Source organism: Desmodus rotundus, chromosome 8 (assembly GCF_022682495.2).
Source record: "Desmodus rotundus isolate HL8 chromosome 8, HLdesRot8A.1, whole genome shotgun sequence".
Taxonomy (NCBI): Eukaryota; Metazoa; Chordata; class Mammalia; order Chiroptera; family Phyllostomidae; genus Desmodus; species Desmodus rotundus.
This window is the reverse complement of record NC_071394.1, coordinates 85,563,924-85,582,985: the sequence shown is the minus strand read 5'-3', so window position 1 is coordinate 85,582,985 and position 19,062 is coordinate 85,563,924. Positions and strand designations below refer to the sequence as shown.

Here is a 19,062-nt window from a genome sequence, read left to right as displayed (position 1 = left end):
ATTACAAGCTGGTGAATAATATATCTACCTTTCTCCTCTTTCTCTTCCGAGGTACTTTTCAAATCGCATTGGCTATGAAACTAGCTGACCTGATATAAGATATTGGTGAAGAGGAACCCAATGACTTAAAGAAGCATCAGACATAAAAAAAAAAGTATTCTTTTTTTATTACATAAGAATATTAAGAAGCATAGAAATAAACATTAAATTATTTGAGAGAAACATATATATTTTATTTTTATATTAGTGACTGATAACTAATAAAAAATGAAATTCTAGAATGCTATGTGCATACTTTTGGGGGGAAAAAGGTGCCAAAGAACATTTATGTGAGATCTCTTGCAAGAATAGCACTTGCAATAGGGTCATCTAAATTATTGTATTTCAAATAACCCACTGCAGGCCTGGATGAGGGAGTGGGTCAAAGCTGGAAAGAGTTAGAAACTGCATTTGTTTCCGCAGCCAGGAGTTCATTGACGGTTGGTATGTATCAGGTTATAGTTGAAAGCGTGGCTTGCAGTACTCTTGCCCTAAAGCAGGGGCGTCAAACTCATTTTCACCAAGGACCACATCTGCCTCGCAGTTGCCTTCAAAGGGCCAAATGTAATTTCAGCTTCTTAACAGTTAAGGAGTAGTTAACATTTACACAGTCCTAAAATTATTTCGGTCCTTTGAAGGCAACCGTGAGGCTGATGTGGCCCCCTGTGAAAACAAGTTTGACACCGCTGTCCTAAAGAGTCAGATTTAGTGGATGTAAGATGAAGGCTAAGAATCTGCGCTGTTAACAAACCCTCTAGGTTATTCAGATGCAGGTGATCTGAGGATTGGGTCTTGAGAAACGTTCATTCAGAGCAGTTGCTGCTTCATAGTTTCTATACAGAATGTAGAATATGGAAAGTTCTTCAGTTGAGGAGTGTTGCTAAGGGGACTTGTCCAGACAGTTTGTTTAGAAAGCACACACTCTATGTGTTATGTGAAGTGATATGGGGCTCCTGAGGGATGCTGGTGCAGCCATTGGTTAAGGGATGCTTAAGACTAAGTGCTTCTTAAACTATAATGTGCACACAAATCACCAGGGAGCTTGTTAAAATGCAGATTTTAATTCAGTGGGGCTGGGTGGGCCCTCAGAGTCCTGTAGTTCTAACAAGCTTTCAGGTGATACCAATGCTGCTTGTCCTAGGACTGCACTTTGAGGGCAAGATTTTAATTGAAAGTGGAGTTATGTAATTGAATGAGCTATGGTCAGAACTTGCATGTGAAGTGAAACACCAAAACATAAAACATAGCCAAGGTCTGAAGAAAATTTAATCCAAAAGTTAAGCAAATTAGAATCATGAAAGGCAATATAGCTGGCAGCTCTGACTTTTTCAGGGAGAATCCCCAAGGCTCTGGCTCTCAGCCTTTTATTTTGCCCCACATGGAGTATGTTTGATGTCAGCATGAAAAGAGGGGGTTATAGGTAAGGTCACAAGCCAGGTCCTATCAGTACCTGAAAAAGCCCAGCAAAGTTTTTTAAAAGAAAAAACTCACTGTTTTCTCTGATTAATGAACCCACCTCTCAAAAGCTAGAAAATGGAACTTTGCAATACAGGATCACTGATTATCACCACCGGAGTTTCAAAAACCAAGATCTTGTCTTCCTCTGCTGAAAATCCTGGATAGTTCCCTACTCTTAAGGGACAAATTCAGACTTCTGAGCTTTGAGTTTAGTTTCCTCCACATTCTGCCCCATCCCTACATTTGCAGCTCTATTATCAATATTCACAAACTTTTAGTGCAGGTCACACCTGCCTTCAGGGTGTTCCCTACTGTAGGTCTCTGCTCTAGTCTGGATGGAATGTTCTTTTCCCTTTTTTTTTTTTCTTTTTTTTACTTTTAGAGAGTAAGGAAGGGAGGGAGAGAAACATCAGTGTGCAGGAGATACATCAATTAGTTGCCTCCCATGCCCCGCAACTGGGGACCTGGCCCACAACCCAGGCCTGTGCCCTGATTGAGAATCGAACAGATGACCTTTCGGTTCACAGGCTGGCACTTAGTCTACTGAGCCATACCAGCCAGGGCCCCTTTTTCTTATATACTTGCCAAAGATTAATTTAAACATAAATAACAATGATGATGCAACCCAAATCTATATTTACCTAGTTCATACTATTTGGTAGGCAAAAAAAAAATTTACCAGAATGAATTCTCACTCCAACTCTGAACAATGACAATTGTTATGATGGGCCATTTATTCATTCAGTAAATATTTACTGTGCCCTAAAGTGTGCCAGGCACTAAATAAGTAGATAAGTCCCTTCCTTCAGCAGGCTTATATTCCAGTTTTAAGAGACAATAAATAAATAAACATGCAGTTGTTAGTGATAGGTGTTGTGAATAAAAATGAAGCAGAGTATGGAGCAAATGGTTAGAGCAAACACCTGAATGCAGATAACTATCTTTGAGAATAGCTGGAGGCAGAGAAAAAAGCAAAAGGCCTGTGTTTTTGCAAGAGAGAGTGACTGAGTAAGAGGGTGGTTGGAGTTGAGGCCAGAGAGGTGGAGGAGGTGGGGCTAAATCACAGAGGAGGTCTTTATAATTTAGTCTAAGAATTTTGCCTTTTCTTCTAAGTTAAATATGAAGTCATGAACCTTTTTGAAAGACTCATGGACTATTGCCCTGAAAATTGATCACAAGGGAACAAGAGCAGAATCAGGGAGACCTAGTAGGAGGCTGCTGCAAAGATCCAAGTGAGGCATGATGGAGGTTTGGCTCAAGGTAGAAGTAGTGGAGGTAGACAGAAGTGGTCAGATTCTGGATCTATTTAGAACATTCAGGAAGTAGAAGATGAGTGGGAGTGAGAAAGTCAGAGGAACTAAAGACAACTAAGTTTTTTGGCCTCTACAATTGCCAGGATGGAGTTGCTAATTGCTGCTATCTTATAAATAAATAAAAAATTTTTGAGGTTTAAGGAGGTTAAGTAATTCCTCCAAAGTCAACTGTCTAGTTGTCTGTTACATGTTTATGCAAAGACTTATGCAAAGACTGAGTGGTAGTTCCCCCTTTTTCCAATCACCTCAAGAAAATAGCTTTTGCTAATGTAAAGACAGCACTGAGGCTGGGAATGGATTGTGAGATTTTAAGATTTTCATGTGCCTTCCTCTCTTGGAGCATCTAGCAAGGGGCAAGACTCAGGTTGGGATGGCTACAGGATGCCTGGGAGACGATCTAAGCACTGAGATCCTGGAAACAGCGTAGGAGTCCTGGGCTCCTTTGCCTCTGGAGAACAGAGAGGGTTATCTGTGGCCCGACAAAGGATAACCCCAATTCTGCATAACCCCAATTCAGTTTCCCAGGACCAGTCATCTCCTAGAGAGTTTGTGTAGTTCACTGCAATGAAGAAAAGAATACCAGAAATAACTTTTGTCCACTTTGATGAGTGGGGGCTCTGAGACATGTTTTATATGAATGAATGAATGAATGAATGAATAAAATAAATAGGACAGGAATGTTCGCCATGCCATTGGTAATTAAAGGAAAACCTTGGAGGGACCTAAATGTTTGACAACATGGGAATGGTTCATTAAATTATGGTATTTATATTCATCTCTTTAGAAAGCTGGAACAGATCTGTATATAGAGATGTGGAAAGGTGTTCACACATGTTGTGAAATGAAAGCGGTTTTCAGAATAGTATATAGAGTAGAATTCTGTGTAAGTCAAACCATATGTAGATAAATACACACACAAATATAGGTATGAAGAGATGGTTGGAAGAAAATTCACATAATGTGAACAATGCTTATCTGTGGCTAGTGAGGTTTATGTGATTTAATTTATTTCCTGCTTTTCAGGATTAACCAAATTTTTTTAAATGATCATGTCTCAATTATGTAACCAGAAAAAATGTTTTCTTCTTAGAAAAAAAACTACTACCTAGAATTTTATAATTTTACCTTTATGCTGTAAAACTGGTTTATCTAAAGCTAAATTTATAATATTTATTAGACACTTTTCACCTTAGAAAATTTTTATTAAGTCTCCATTTTCATCAATTAAATGTTGAAAAAGTTAAATACATTAAGTGGTGTCTATGCTAACCACTAAATACTCTGGTAAAAACACTTAGCTACATTTACTCACTTTTAATATTTGTTGGACTTTCTTGCTAACAAAAATTAAGTGGTTATTTATTAAAACCACAATTGTTTCCACAGATAAAATGACATGAATTCAACTGATAATACTTTTTTTTTTTTTTTTACTGAGGCAAATTTGAAACAACCAAAGGAAAAAGTACTGTTCAATATCTGGGATTTTGTTACATTTATCACAACGATTCTTCTTCCCAGCTTGACTACAAAACTATGTGACCTGCAAGTTACTTTTTTTAATCCTTGAAATACTAATGCTATGAACACTGCACTTATGGAGTAATATTTCTAAATACATAGTTCTAGATAAGTAGATTAGGTCAAATCAGACAAATTTGTTGAGTTCCAAGTATTGTTGGGTTCTAGGCCATACTTCGGTGTTAGAAATGAAAAATCACTGTATTAGTTGAAAAGCAATTTCAAAGAATTAGATGACTGCTGACAATGAAGTCAAGAAGCGCGCCAGGCCTGTGCAATACTCAATAAGGAAATCAAGAACTCTGCCACACCTGTTCAATAAAAGAAGCGGTTTTATTTTCTTTTGTTCCCAAAAACCAGGAAGAGGAAGAAGGGGAATGAGGAGGAAGTAGATCATGAAACTGATACAAATTTACTGGAAATAGGTGAAACAAAGAGAAGCCAAATTTAATTGGAAAGAAAAATTAGAACAATGATAAAGAAATGGAGCGTAGGCCATGAAATATTAGAGGTGATAAAACAAGTTGATGTAAAAAGAAAACATTTTGGGGTGGGTGAATAATTTTTAGACTTTGCCCCATCCTTCAACCTTAAATCTACTTAATCATCAGGTTCTGCTGATGGTAGAATCCTCAGCAAAACTGGAAGTTATTAAAAAATGTTCTTCAAGCTACTTTCACTACCTGTATCTGGTTCTAATTCATTCCTCCAATCCTATCCCAAGTTCTTTTTTTTCTTTTTTTAATACATTTATTGATTATGCTATTACAGTTGTCCCATTTTCCCCCCTCTCCACTCCATCCTGCCCACCCCCTCCCTCCCACATTCCCCCCTATAGTTCATGTCCATGGGTCATACATATAAGTTCTTTGGCTTCTACATTTCCTACACTATTTTTACCCTCCCCCTGTCTATTTTCCACCTATCATCTATGCTACTTATTCTCTGTACCTTTCCCCCCCTCTCCCCCTCCCACTCCCCTATTGACACCCCTCCATGTGATCTCCATCTCTATGGTTCTGTTCCTGTTCTAGTTGTTTGCCTAGTTTGCTCTTGTTTTTGTTTTAGGTGTGGTCGTTAATAACTGTGAGTTTGCTGTCATTTTTATTGTTCCTATTTTTGATCTTCTTTTTCTTAGGTAACTCCCTTTAACATTTCATATAATAAGGGCTTGGTGATGATGAACTTCTTTAACTTGACCTTATCTGAGAAGCACTTTATCTGCCCTTCCATTCTAAATGATAGCTTTGCTGGATACAGTAATCTTGGATGTAGGTCCTTGCGTTTAATCTTGGGTAATGTAATTGTGATGTGCCTTGGTGTGTTCCTCCTTGGGTCCAGCTTCTTTGGGACTCTCTGAGCTTCCTGGAATTCCCAGAAGTCTATTTCCTTTGCCATATTAGGGAAGTTCTCCTTCATTATTTGTTCAAATAAGTTTTCAATTTTTTGTTCTTCCTCTTCTCCTTCTGGCACCCCTATAATTCGGATGTTGGAACGTTTCGAGATGTCCTGGAGGTTCCTAAGCCTCTCCTCATTTTTCCAAATTCTTGTTTCTTCATTCTTTTCTGGTTGGATGTTTCTTTCTTCCTTCTGGTCCACACCGTTGATTTGAGTCCCAGTTTCCTTCGCATCACTATTGGTTCCCTGTACATTTTCCTTTGTTTCTCTTAGCATAGGCTTCATTTTTTCATCTGGTTTTTGAACAGATTCAACCAATTCTGTGAGCATCTTGATAACTAGTGCTTTGAACCGTGCATCAGATAGGTTGGCTATCTCTTCCTCGCTTAGTTGTATTTTTTCTGGAGCTTTGAAGTGTTCTGTCATTTGGGCCTTTTTTTTTTTTTTTTTGTCTTGGCGTGTCTGTTACTTTAAGGGGCGGAGCCTTAGGTGTTCACCAGGGCCGGGTAACGCTGGTGGCTGAACTGTGACGCTGTCTGTGGGGGAGGGGCTGAGAGGAAGCAATGGCACCTGCTCCACTCTCTGCCGTATTTCAGTCACTCCCTTTGCTACCCACAATCAAACTGGGCCCCTCTGGTGCTGGTTCCCGAGTGGGCGGGCCTGTGCACACTCTAGGCCCCTGTGGGTCTCTCCAACGACCTCTCCTGTGAGGCTGGGAGTCTCTCCTGCTGCTGCCCCAACCCCCACGGGCGCTTTCAATAAGAGGTTTGAGGCTTTATTTCCGGGAGCTGGATCCCTGGGTTGCGCAGTCTGCTTCTCTCCCTGCCGTTCACCCGGTTTATCTGTGTGCGAATGTGGGGCCCCGGGGTGCTACCCACTGCTCTGCCTGCCCCGCTCTCTGCCACTCTGAGTCCGGCCCTCTCGGTTTATCTGCACAAATGTAGGGTTGCAGGGTCTGCTAGTGCTCGGACTGCCTGCCCCGTTCATCCCACACTCCACCAGTCTCAGCCCCGCCACAGCAACAGGAGTCCTCTCCACCCCGGTGCCCGTCTCCGCCCCTCCTACCGGTCTGGAAGAATGTTTATTTTGTATTTCCTTAGTGTCGGACCCCCTTGCCGTTCGATTTTCTATCAGTTCTGGTTGTGCGAGGAGGCGCAGTGTGTCTACCTACACCGCCATCTTGGTTCTCCCCCAAGTTCTTATTATAAATTTTATTTCTAAATGGTTTTGTTATTAGTGAAAGGTAAATCTAAAACTCTAACTTTTATTTAGATTTCATTTTATCTCATGGAATTGTTTACATTTTAATAAGGGATGCTAGCCTGAAAAAGCCTTCAAAACTCAAGTGCCATCTTCAGCCTGACCTTGTTCCCTTTGGGGTTCAATGCCAGACCAGTGTTTCTAGTTGCCCACTGTAAATGTTTACCTGAATGTCCCATAGATCACTCAATGCACCCCCTCAAAAGTTTCTGCTCTTCCTGGATGTCACATCTTTCCTTTCCCTCATCCCTTACGTTAAAAAAATTATACCTCCTTTTATGCAGCAGAGAAAAAGGAGCTCCTACCCTTTGTGACAGCATGGATGGAACTGGAGAGCGTTATGCTAAGTGAAATAAGCCAGGCAGTGAGGGACAAATACCATATGATCTCACCTTTAACTGGAACATAATCAACAAAAGAAGAAAGCAAACAAAATATAACCAGAGACATTGAAATTAAGAACAATCTAACAATAGCCAGAGGGGAGCAGGGAAGGGATAGTGGGGAGAAGGGTTTTCAGGAACTACTATAAAGGACACATGGACGAAACCAAGGGGGAGGGTGGAAGCAAGGGAGGGAGGTGGGTTTGGCTGGGGTGGGGGGAAATGCCGACAACTGTAGTTGAACAACAATAAATTAACTTAAAAAAGTATACCTCCTAAAAACCCTCTGAAACCATCCCCCCTTTTCTGTTCACCCTGTTCAGGACTTAGTTCAGTCATTAGTCATTTCTCATCTGGACTTTCAGTAGCTTCAAAATGGATTTTCTGCCTCCAGTCTATCTTCCATTCAGCCATCATTCTAAAATATACAATTGATAATGTCAATTTCCTGTTTAAAATTTCTTCAGTGGCTGCTCACTACCTTTAGGATTAAAAAAAAAATACACACACATGGCATAAAAGGTAATTTGTGTGCTGGTTTTTGTCTACTCTTCTAATCTCTTTCTACCTCATTCCTTAAACATACTGCACCTAGTCATGCTGAGCTCATTGCTGTTTTTCAAACAAATCAGGCTCTCTTACTTCTTGCTTTGTGGTCAAGCTGTTCCTTCAGCCTGAAATGACTCCCCTTTCTCTGTCTACATCTACCTGCATGCTCCTACTCCCCTTGAAGACTCAGCTCATGTCCCCTTTTTTCTGAAGACTTTTCTGACCAATTCAAGCAATAGATTCACATAGGCATTTATTCTACATGAGCACAGTATTTTATATACTTATTGCTACATAATAAATTACCCTAAAACTTCGTGGCTTACAACAGTAATAAATATTTATCTCTCATAGTTTCTATGGGTCAGGAATGTGAGAACAATTTGTCTGGGAAGTTCTGGCTAGGAGTTTCCCATGAGGTACAGTTGAATATCAGCTGGGGCTGCAGTCATCTGAAGGTTTGAGGAGGGCTAGAAGACCCACTTCCCATGGCTTACTCACAAGGCTGGCAAGTTGGTGCTGGATGTTGCTGGCGGCCTCAGTTCCTCTTCTGTTGGCTTCACAACGGAGCTATTTACGAGTTTCTCTCTCTCTCTTCCTCTCTCTTTAAAAGCAATGAAAAAAAGAAGTCTTCAGGTGAAGATTAAAAAAAAAAAAAAAGACAGGACTTCTGGTCAAGATGGAAGCATAGGTACACATGCTTCACCTCCTTGCACAATCACAGAAAGAATTACAACTAAATCTCAAAGTAATACCCACAACTGTCAGAAAATCAAACAGTATGGAAATCTGACAACCAAGGATTTAAAGAAGCCACATTCATCCAGACAGGTAGGAGGGGCAGAGATGGGGAGATGGGGTGGAGAGACGGGGAGATGCAGTGTGGTGCAAAGAGGCAGTGGTGATGGTGGAATGGGTACAGGTGGTCCCACATTCACATGTGGTGGGAAAAAATCAGGAAGGATACCTTGGGAGCCAGTGATCCCAGCCCCAGGCCAGACCACATAGCCCAGGGTTCCAGCACTAGGAAGATAAATCCCCATAACTTCTGGCTATAAAAACCAGTGGGGATTGGGGTGGCAGAAGAAACTGCGGGATTTTCAGGAAACTTTGCTTAAAGGGCCTGCATGGTTCTAAAACATATGTAACCTACCCACTCTGGGATTGAACACCATGGCAACAGCTGGAAGGGTGCCAGTTGCATGGGGGGAGTAGGTGAAATGACTGGAAATGAGGCAAGTGCCAGGCAAACACCCAGAAGCCAGGCAGTGGCACAGTCCCCTCTCTGAGACCTCCCCCCACGCGGAGCCACAAAGCAGCGATGTAATATGCCCAATCCTGAAGATTACCTAAGCCTCTGCCCCACACAATTTACAGGTGCCTTAACAGGGAGTCAAAGCAGTTCTACCTAATACACAGAAACAAATGCAGGCAGGCTGCCAATGAGGAGACAGAGAAATATGGCCCAAATGAAAGAACAGAACAAAACTCCAGAAAAAGAACTAAAAGAAATGGAGATAGCCAATCTATGGGATGCAGAATTCAAAACACTGGTGAACAGGATGCTCAGAAAACTCATTGAGTATGGCAACAGCATGAAGGAAGAAATGAAGGTTACACTAAGTGAAATAAAGAAAAATCTACAGGTAGCCAACAGTGAAGGGAAGGAAGCCACAATTCAAATCAACTATTTGGACCATAAGGAAGAAACAAAGATTCCACCAGAACAGAGAGAAGAAACAAGAATTTTTTTAAAAAGACAGTGTAAGGAGACTCTGGGACATCTCCAAACGTTCCAACATCCAAATCATAGGAATGCCAGAAGGAGAAGAGGAAGAGCAAGAAATCGAAAACTTATTTGAAAAAATAATGAAAGAAAACTTCTCTAATTTGGCGAAGGAAATAGACACACAAGTCCAGGAAGCACAGAGAGTCCCAAGCAAGTTGGACCCAAAGAAGACCACATCAAGACACATCATAATTAAAATGCCAAAGGTTAAAGATAAAAGAGAGAAATTTTTTAAAAATTTTTATTGTTATTCAATTACAGTTGTATGCCTTTTCTCCCCATCCCTCCACCCCACCCCAGCTGAACCCACCTCCCTCCCCCACCTCCACCCTCCCCCTTGATTTTGTCCATGTGTCCTTTATAGTAGTTCCTGTAATCCCCTCTTCCCACTGCCCTCCCCCCACTCCCCCCTGGCTATTGTTAGATTGTTCTTAACTTCAATGTCTCTGGTTATATTTTGTTTGCTTTTTTCTTCTATTGTAAAAGAGAGAATTTTAAAAGCAGCAAGAGAAAAGCAGAGAGTTACCTACAAAGGAGTTCCCACAAAACTGTCAGCTGATTTCTCAAAAGAAATTTTGCAGGCAAGAAGTATTCAAAGTGATGAAAAGCAAGGACCTATAACTTAGATCATTTTATCCAGCAAAGCTATCATTTAGAATGGAAGGACAGATAAAGTGCTTCCCAGACAAGGTAAAGCTAAAGGAGTTCATCATCACCAAGCCATTATTACATGAAATGTTAAAAGGACTTATTTAAGAAAAAAAAGATCAAAACTATGAACATTAAAAAGACAACAAATTCACAGCCATCAACAACTGAATCTTAAAAAAGAGAAAAACCTAAGCAAACAACTAGAACAGCAATAGAATTATAAGTATGAAGATCATTTGGAGGGTTATCAGCTAGGAGGGGGAAGGAGGAGAGTGGGGAAAGGTGCAGGGATTAAAAAGTATAATTGGTAGCTACGAAATACACAGGGAGATGTTAAGAATACTCTAGGAAATGGAGAAGCCAAAGAACTTATATGCATGACCCAAGGACATGAACTAAGGGGATGATTGCTGGAGGGAAGGGGAGTACTAGGTAGAGGGGGGTAAAGAGGGAAAACTTGGAACAACTGCAATAACATAATAAATAAAATACACAAAAACAAAGAGTCTTCATGAGATGACTGACCTCCCCCAAAGCAAGCAATCCAGGAGATCAAAGCAGAAGTTACTAATCCTTTACTTACAACTACTGTTGGAGGTCACTTACTGTAATCTCCACCATACTCTGTTCACATAGACTAGCCATGACTCACCATGGCAGAAGACTTCATAAGGACATGAATACAAAAAAACAAGGATCATTGGGAGCCATCTTTAAGACTAACTAAGGCATACAGAGTAAAAAAATGTATCTTATCTCACTAGCTTACTTTTAATGTTGGCATAAGTCCTCACAGCCCATTTCCTAGAAAAAGCAACCTCTTCCTTTCTGTATTTCTGTCGCTCTTGTGCTCTCAGGAACAGTCTCTCCTGTTCTTCTGCTGCAGCCCAGCTCTTTCTCACCCTATTGGATATAGTTCCATGGGGCACTATTGTCTTGCACAGATGACTGTCACCATTGTTTCTACTACTGACTTTGGGAACTGCTTGATATTACTCCAAGAAAGTGGAACAAGCTCAAGAGCCCAACTGAGGTCAGGGCATGACTGTTAACAAGTCTTTTTATGAGGCCTGAGAAATACCAGAAAAGAAATATTATAGGGCAAGTTATACTGTTATTAGTAGTAGCTACTCTGAGAGATCCACAATCTAGACTTAACCCTCGGAAGGCACAAAAAAACTCTATGACAACCAAATGATGTTCTCTTGTCCTATGTCCTACAAAAGACAAGGTGCAACGCCATCTGTCATCAGTGCAATTCATAAGATCTGGGGTTTTCAGTCTTAACACCATAAGGCACACCATGGAATGATGGGCCAAGCATTCTCCTTTGCTAGTTCACAGCCTCTCCTCCAGCACTGGCTAAAGAAAATAAGCCTGTGCACTCTCCCAGCATTCCTTTCCATCCAGTTCCGTGACCCTCACAAACAACTGATGAAAGGATAGTACTCCCAACTCTGCGAAGATACCCAGTAATGCATAGGCTTAGGACAGCCTAAATCCACACTTGGGGAAAAACATTTCCATATAGAAATCACAATCTTTAGGGGCAGAAAACTACCAAAAGACATCTTATTAACAGCTTGAAGCATCTACATTTGCTTTACCTCAATTATACTGAGCCTTTCCCAAGAATTAGACATGAGTATTTTATATTTACATAGCCCAAGAGACCACTTCAAGGTGTTTCCCAGGGCTAAGGAAGAGTTAGTACCAAAGGGAAATTGGATCCTTGGCTTTTTAATGGTAGAGTTTCCAGCTGCTTTACTTAAGGTTAAGAAATAAAATCCCGGCTTCAGCCAGACCGTTTACATCACCTGCTGTAATTATTTCTTGGAAAGCATGTCTCCTCTTCATTAGAGAGCCCTGAGGTCAATCAGTAAAAATAGGAGCTGAACAAGATATGAAAGGAATAAATAGTTCCTAGAAATAGAAAATAATGTCAAGCAAATTGTCATGTGGAAACAGTGGCTGCAGCGAAATGACAAGAGATCTTTGGACTCAGGCAAATGCAGGTTCACTATGTTGTAGGTGCTTTTCCTGTGGTGAGGTAACTCAGACTTAATTTCTCTGAGCCTTACTTTCTTCACTTGTAAAATGATGATAACAATCTCTGCCACACAGGGTTGAGGATTAAATGAGAAAATATATAATCAAGTTACGGCAGGCAGGTAGGCAGGCTATGCTCTAGGTACAGTACTGGATACTGGATACTGGATTCGGGAACAGAATGATGAACAGATAAAAATGAGTCACTTTTTTCACTGAGATTTCAGTCCAGAGGGAAGACAGGCATTAAACAAAGAACTACCTAATTACAATGGTAATGAATGCTATAAAGAAGAAGCCTAAGGTATCACAAAAGGAGACCTGATCTAATTTAAGGTGGTAGGAAATGCGGCCTTGAGGTAGTGACACCAAAGGTGGGGAGTCTGGTTTAGGGGAGAACATGTCAGGTTTCAGTTGGAGCATTCTAGCCTCCTGGAAGGTGCCCAATAAATGGAAGCTGCTATTATTATTATTATTTATTCAACAAATATTTATTGAGTATCAACCATGTATAATGTGTTATTTGGCATACTGAGGATACAATAAATATGTACACTTGAGCAAATAGCTTCACTTTTTGAGCTTTAGTAGGTTCATCTGTAAAATAGGGATGTTAATAGTAGCTACTCCTTTAGTGTTTTTTTGAGGATTCAGTGAAATGATATATGTCACATGTTTAACAATGCTTTACGTAGGGAGAAGGTAATACATGCTAAAAATACTGTTATTGTTAATTAGTCCAGACTAGAAATATAAATTACAGGGCCCAGTGCAAAGTGGAAATGCAGGGCCCCTTGCTTAAAAATTATTAAGAATTTCAATACTGCAACAGCAGAACATTAAACCAAGTGTGGGGCTCTGTGTGACTGCACAGTTACCACTCATGAAGACAGCCCTATCACTACTTATGTCATATATGTGTATTTATATAGCTTACCTATTCAAAAAGATTGATTTTCCTGGGGGGCAAATTCCGGGACTCTATTTGCTGAATTTAGTTTATAAGGATAAAATACAAACATATTCAATATACCAATGGTTGATTGGTGCTTACATTTTTCTCAACATTTTAATATGAAAATTTTTAAATAACAATATTAAAAGAATTTTATAGTGAACACAGGTATATGTACCACTTAGATTTACAATGAACATTTTATTATATTTGCTGTGTTATATATCTATTCACCTAAATCCATTTCTTAAACCATCCATTAATCTATCTTGGTTTTGGTGCATTTCAGAGTAAATTCTAGACATCAATATTACTACCTAAGGTCCAATTTGTTTGTTTGTCTTTAGATGTGAAATTGACATATGGAGTAATATACAAATTTTAAGAGTAACTTCACTGAGTTTCAACAAATGTGTATATCTCTATAACACAAACTTCTAGAACATTATCATCACCCTAAAATGTTTGTTCATACTTCTTCCCAAACAATCCCCATCTCAACCCCCAAAGACAACTACTGTTCTGATTTCTTTTTGTGTGCGTGTGCCTAAATTTTCAAAAGGAGCCTTTTAAGTGCTTAGTTCAGTGTTTTCTTACATGGACGCATAGAATATTCTACAGTCTGTAAATTAAGAAAGATAAGTCTAGGATACTCTGGTGCAATCCACAAATACTTGTTGAGTCAAAGAGTGAAACTAGGATATCACTGTATTGCTTTTCTTTAACAGTTTCATTTTTTTGGTAAAAGTAGTACAATGTGTACTCCAGAAAAAATGTAAATAATACGAATAATACAGAAAGGATATAATAATCATCCATCATGGAAAAATAAACATTTTGAATACTTTGATGAAATTTCTCCCAGATATCTATTTATATACATACAGTGACCTATGTATAAAATTTATAAAAATGGCAAACACATGTATAATCTCTATCACTTAACAAGATTCTATAGATATTTTCCTCATCAATAAATATAGGGTGGAATCATCATTTTGGGGGGGGGTTTAAAACTTTTTTTTGCATATTAAAAAAATTGTGCATTCCAATAATTAAAATCATTTTAACAAAAAAAAAATGGCACTCTGATTAAACTGCATTTTGCAGCCTGCAGGACACCTTGGACCAGTTTGGTTTTACTCTAGATTTCACTGTCGTCCCACCCAGCTTCTTCCTTCACCAACATGCAAGTTCTTTTCCTTCCCTGCCAGCTAGAGAAGCAGATAAGAGAGGCAGGTGCAGCCTTCATTGTCAGTAGTTCTGATGTGAAAAGGGGCAGCACAGTTATTTAAACTGATCCAACCTCTTTGCAGCTTACAGAGTTAAACAGCTAAAAGAAGTAAAATAAGAAGGCAATGCTTGTGGAATGTACAGTGCATATTGGCGGTGCGGGCCTCATTACGATTCTCCTGCTTGCTTCTCCTGTTCAATCGTTTCTTTGGAAGGCAGTGGATTTTTCTCTTGCATCTCTGTCTTCTTCAATTTTGACTTATCGAATTTCTCAATCTCGGCCATATCGGGTTTATCAGACATCGTTGTTGAGGAAGCCGAGGGAGGCACACGAATGAGAGAAGAGTCCTATCTGCTTGGTGACCGCCACCAAATCTGGAATCATCATTTTTAATGTCCACACTAGATGGACATACCATTCTTTAATTAACCAGTTACCTACCCATGAACACTTAAGGTTCTTTCCAAATTTTCAACATTAACTGAAATATTGCAATGAACTTGCTTGTACATACATCTTTCTCTGAAGTGTATAATTACTTCCTTAGGATAAATTGTTAGGGTTGAGATGACTGGGTTACAACTTGAGTATATGTTACATGCTGCTTTATGACACCAAAATGCCCTCAAAAAAGGAGGCATTAATTTATATCCACTTGCTGGCTAAGTTTTAAGTTCTTAAGAATTGAAAATAAATGTTAGTGTCATCCTTTTTTCCTGTAAGATAGAAAAGGGAAAAACACATGAAATGCCAACATGCCTAGATTTAAACCAGCAAGCATGTGTGAATACATACAGACGTACCCCTAAAAGCACAGCAAATCAATTCAGTTGAACTCAATTCCACAAACAATCATTAAGCACCTACTATGTACAAAGATAAGGCTAGCTGCTTGAGCGGAAAGATGAGAAGCTAGGGACTCAATATTCATAATACTCATACTGTAGTAGGACAGTTTCCTTGGCTACAGTGATTTATCTTTGCTGAAGCCTACATGGTGAGAAAGTACCCTGAGCGTTTACTACTAAAGGGGCACTGACTCCTACATTAAGTTTGGTAAAACCCAAAAGATATAAATGAAAAGTCTTTCTGCCTTCCTTGTTCCCCAGATCCGTACTCCCACCTATTGTTCCCCTCTCCACAGGTTATCACTGTTACTGATTTCTTGTGTATCTTTCCAGAAAACACTCTGCATATAGGTATATAGGCATGTGCTTAATCAGGCAAAAACATTAATTGTCCACTCATTGCTTACTCATTCAAGCAGATTTTAAAATACGGTAGTATTATACTTACAAATGATTTTGCAAATTGCTCTTAAAATTATACCTTGGAAATTGTTTCAATATCTAGTTATATAGAGTTGCTTCATTTATTTTTTAACTTGGAGATCATTTCATAGCCCACTCTTAGGGAGCTGCTTCATCTTTTTTTTTATCATCTACACAATTTTCCATTGCGTGAATATATTTAATCAATACTCTATTGATTGACCCCGAAGTTGGTTCCAATATTTTGCTAATACAATCCTGCAAAAACACCCTTCTAGATAGTGAAATCACTTTGGAATAAGAAATGACTATATGAAGGTAGTAATGGTTGGTTTCAAATCAAGTTAGTAAGTACTTGGTAGAGACATTTCTTGGGTTATAGATGAATATTAAAAGTACGAAGCATATATGAGAGTATACAAGGGGGATCCCCCCAAAATGAATTATCTTCTGGAGGGCAGATCCCTTTAGGTATGGGCTTCCTGCTTAGGTGAGTGTTCTAGGAATTCATCTGTATCAGTGTACCAGCTGGCGTTGCTGAGAAGCTGGTTGGGCTTCAGTGAGTTTTTTTGAAGACTCTTTCAACACATCGGTCCATTCCATGATGGGGGATTTAGAGTGCAGCTGCCCACACAGCGCTGAGTGTGCAGCAGTTTTCGACTAAAAACCAGTATGACCCCCATGCCCCACCCCCCTCCATTCACCTCATCTTACCCTGAGTGACTTTTTTTGTTTCCTGGGATGAAAAAAGTACCCAAGGGAAAGGTTTTGCTGATGTGGATAAAGTGAAACAAAACAACACAAAGGCAGAAGCACTAAAAGATATCAAAATTGACCAGTTCAGAAACTGTTTTAAACAATGGGAAAAAAAGTCTTGATAGGTGTATTGCATCAAATGAAGAGTACTTTGAAGGTGACTGAACTTTAAACATGAAAGAACAAATACACAGTTTTTCATAAATAACTTCCAGGGTTTTTTGGGTCTCCCCTCACATGCTGTGTCTGAGATATATTCCTCCAAACAAAAGAAAACCATAAAGGCCAACAGGAAATCTCCACCCACTTAGTCAGACTACTTAGGAGGAGTAAATAGATAGGCCTTATCCAGTGTTTTCTAGGTCCACAATGGAGCTTTGTCACATTAACAGCGAAAACTTATTGTACAGTCCATGCCTTGGCACTAAGAACTTCCCCTAGAAAGTTTGGATCTAGCAATATAGACATTCAAATATTCATCTGTCACACAAATAACTCATCAAAAGGCCTTTGGACACACAAGCAGAGGAACAGATTTCCTTTCACCCTTCCCATTAATTTTTTTTAACTTCATTTTGAAATAATTACACTTAGAAAAAAGTTTCAAGAATAGTACGGAAGACTCCCACACACTCTTTATTCAAATTTACTGTTTTTTAACACTGGCCACATTTCTTTCTCTCTCTTTCTTCCTCTCTCTCTCTCATTTTATATGTGTGTGTGTGTGTGTATATATTTATTTTATTTATTTTTATTTCAAGTTTTTAATTAAAGCTGTATATAAGGTTATATTATTCCTGCATCTTCTCAATTGTTTCTTCCTTGTATTTGCCCTTTTCCTTTCCTTCTCGGGTGAGATTTGGCTTTACATTCAAGGATCTTTTTTCGGTCTTTGTCCAGTTTTAGTCTAGTGATAACAACCTTGCTGGGGTGAATGCCCACATGAAGAGCTGTACCATTAGCTTTCTCCCGCTGCACTAGTTCAATGTAGATGACGTATTTCTTCCTGTAAATCTGGACTACTTTGCCAATTTGCTGCCCTTTGTAATGCCCTCTCACAACCTGAACTTCATCATCCTTTCAAATGGGCATAGAACGAACATTGTACTTCTGCCTCAGCTCTTTGGAAAGAGGAGAAGACATAATCTTCCTGCAAATGTGGGAAGGTGCACTGAAATGCCTTTTATGGTTCTTGCTCTGGTCAGAAGTCACAAAGGGACTGAACTTCATTTTGACCACTGGAGCCTCAGCAATGGCCGCAAAAGGGCTATGTATTTTATTTTTTTTTAATTGTGTATTCTTTTTTATTTTTTTAAATATATTTTATTGATTATGCTATTACGGTTGTCCCATTTCCCCCCTTTTTTCCCCTCAACCCTGCACCCCACCACCCACCCACATCCCCTGCCCTTAGTTCAAGTCCAGGGACTATACATATAAGTTCTTTGGCTTCTACATTTTCTATACTATTCTTAACCTCATCCTGTCTATTCTGTACCTACAGTTTATGCTCCTTATTCCCTGTACTTCTCCCCCCTTTCTCCCCACACCCGTTCCCTGCTGATAACCCTCCATGTGATCTCCATTTCTGAGATTTTGTTCCTGTTCTAGTTGTTTGCTTAGTTTGTTTTTGTTTGGTTTTTTTAGGCTCCATGGTTGATAGTTGTGAGTTTATTGCCATTTTACTGTTCTTGGTTTTTGATCTTTTTCTTTTCCTTAGATAAGTCCCTTTAACATTTCATATAATAAGGGCTTGGCGATGATGAACTCCTTTAACTTGACCTTATCTGGGAAACAATTTACCTACCTTTCCATTCTGAATGATAGCTTTGCTGGATACAGTAATCTTGGATGCAGATCCTTGCCTTTCATGAATTGGAATACTTCTTTCCAGCCCCTTCTTGCCTGTAAGGTCTCTTTGGAGAAATCAGCTGAGAGTCTTATGGGAACTCCTTTGTAGGTAACTGTCTCCTTTTTCTTGATGCTTTTAAGATTCTTTCCTTATCTTTAATCTTGGGTAATGTAATGATGATGTGCCTTGATGTGTACTTCCTTGGGTCCAACTTCCTTGGGACTCTCTGAGCTTCCTGGACTTCCTGGAACTCTGTTTCCTTTGCCAGATTAGGGAATTTCTCCATTATTTTTTCAAATAAGTTTTCAATTTCTTGCTCTTCCTCTTCTCCTTCTGACACCCCTATGATTTGGATGTTGGAACATTTAAAGTTGTCCCAGAGGTTCCTAAGCCTCTCCTTATTTTTTTGAATTCTTATTTCTTCATTCTGTTCTGGTTGAATGTTTATTTCTTCCTTCTTGTCCAAAACTTTGATTTGAGTTCCATTTTCCTTCCCATCACTGTTGGTTCCCTATGCATTTTCCTTTATTTCACTTTTCATAGTCTTCACTTTTTCCTTTATTTTGTGACTATACTCAACCACT

The 19,062-nt window shown here is 39.4% G+C and overlaps 1 protein-coding gene and 1 pseudogene across 1 annotated transcript; both read right to left on the bottom strand.

Annotated features, from left to right (window-relative positions):
- Positions 1–14,383: 14,383 nt before the first annotated feature.
- Positions 14,384–14,944, bottom strand: LOC112301252 (thymosin beta-4-like). Its single transcript, XM_045192302.3, has one exon. The coding sequence runs from the start codon at positions 14,899–14,901 to the stop codon at positions 14,767–14,769; it is 135 nt and encodes a 44-aa protein (XP_045048237.2). The 5' UTR covers positions 14,902–14,944; the 3' UTR covers positions 14,384–14,766.
- Positions 14,945–17,417: 2,473 nt separating this feature from the next.
- Positions 17,418–17,856, bottom strand: LOC112301277 (large ribosomal subunit protein uL24 pseudogene; annotated as a pseudogene).
- Positions 17,857–19,062: the final 1,206 nt, after the last annotated feature.

Bases quoted from the DNA above. Each gene is read 5' to 3' on its own strand.
- LOC112301252 (XM_045192302.3), bottom strand. From the start codon at position 14,901: ATGTCTGATAAACCCGATATGGCCGAGATTGAGAAATTCGATAAGTCA.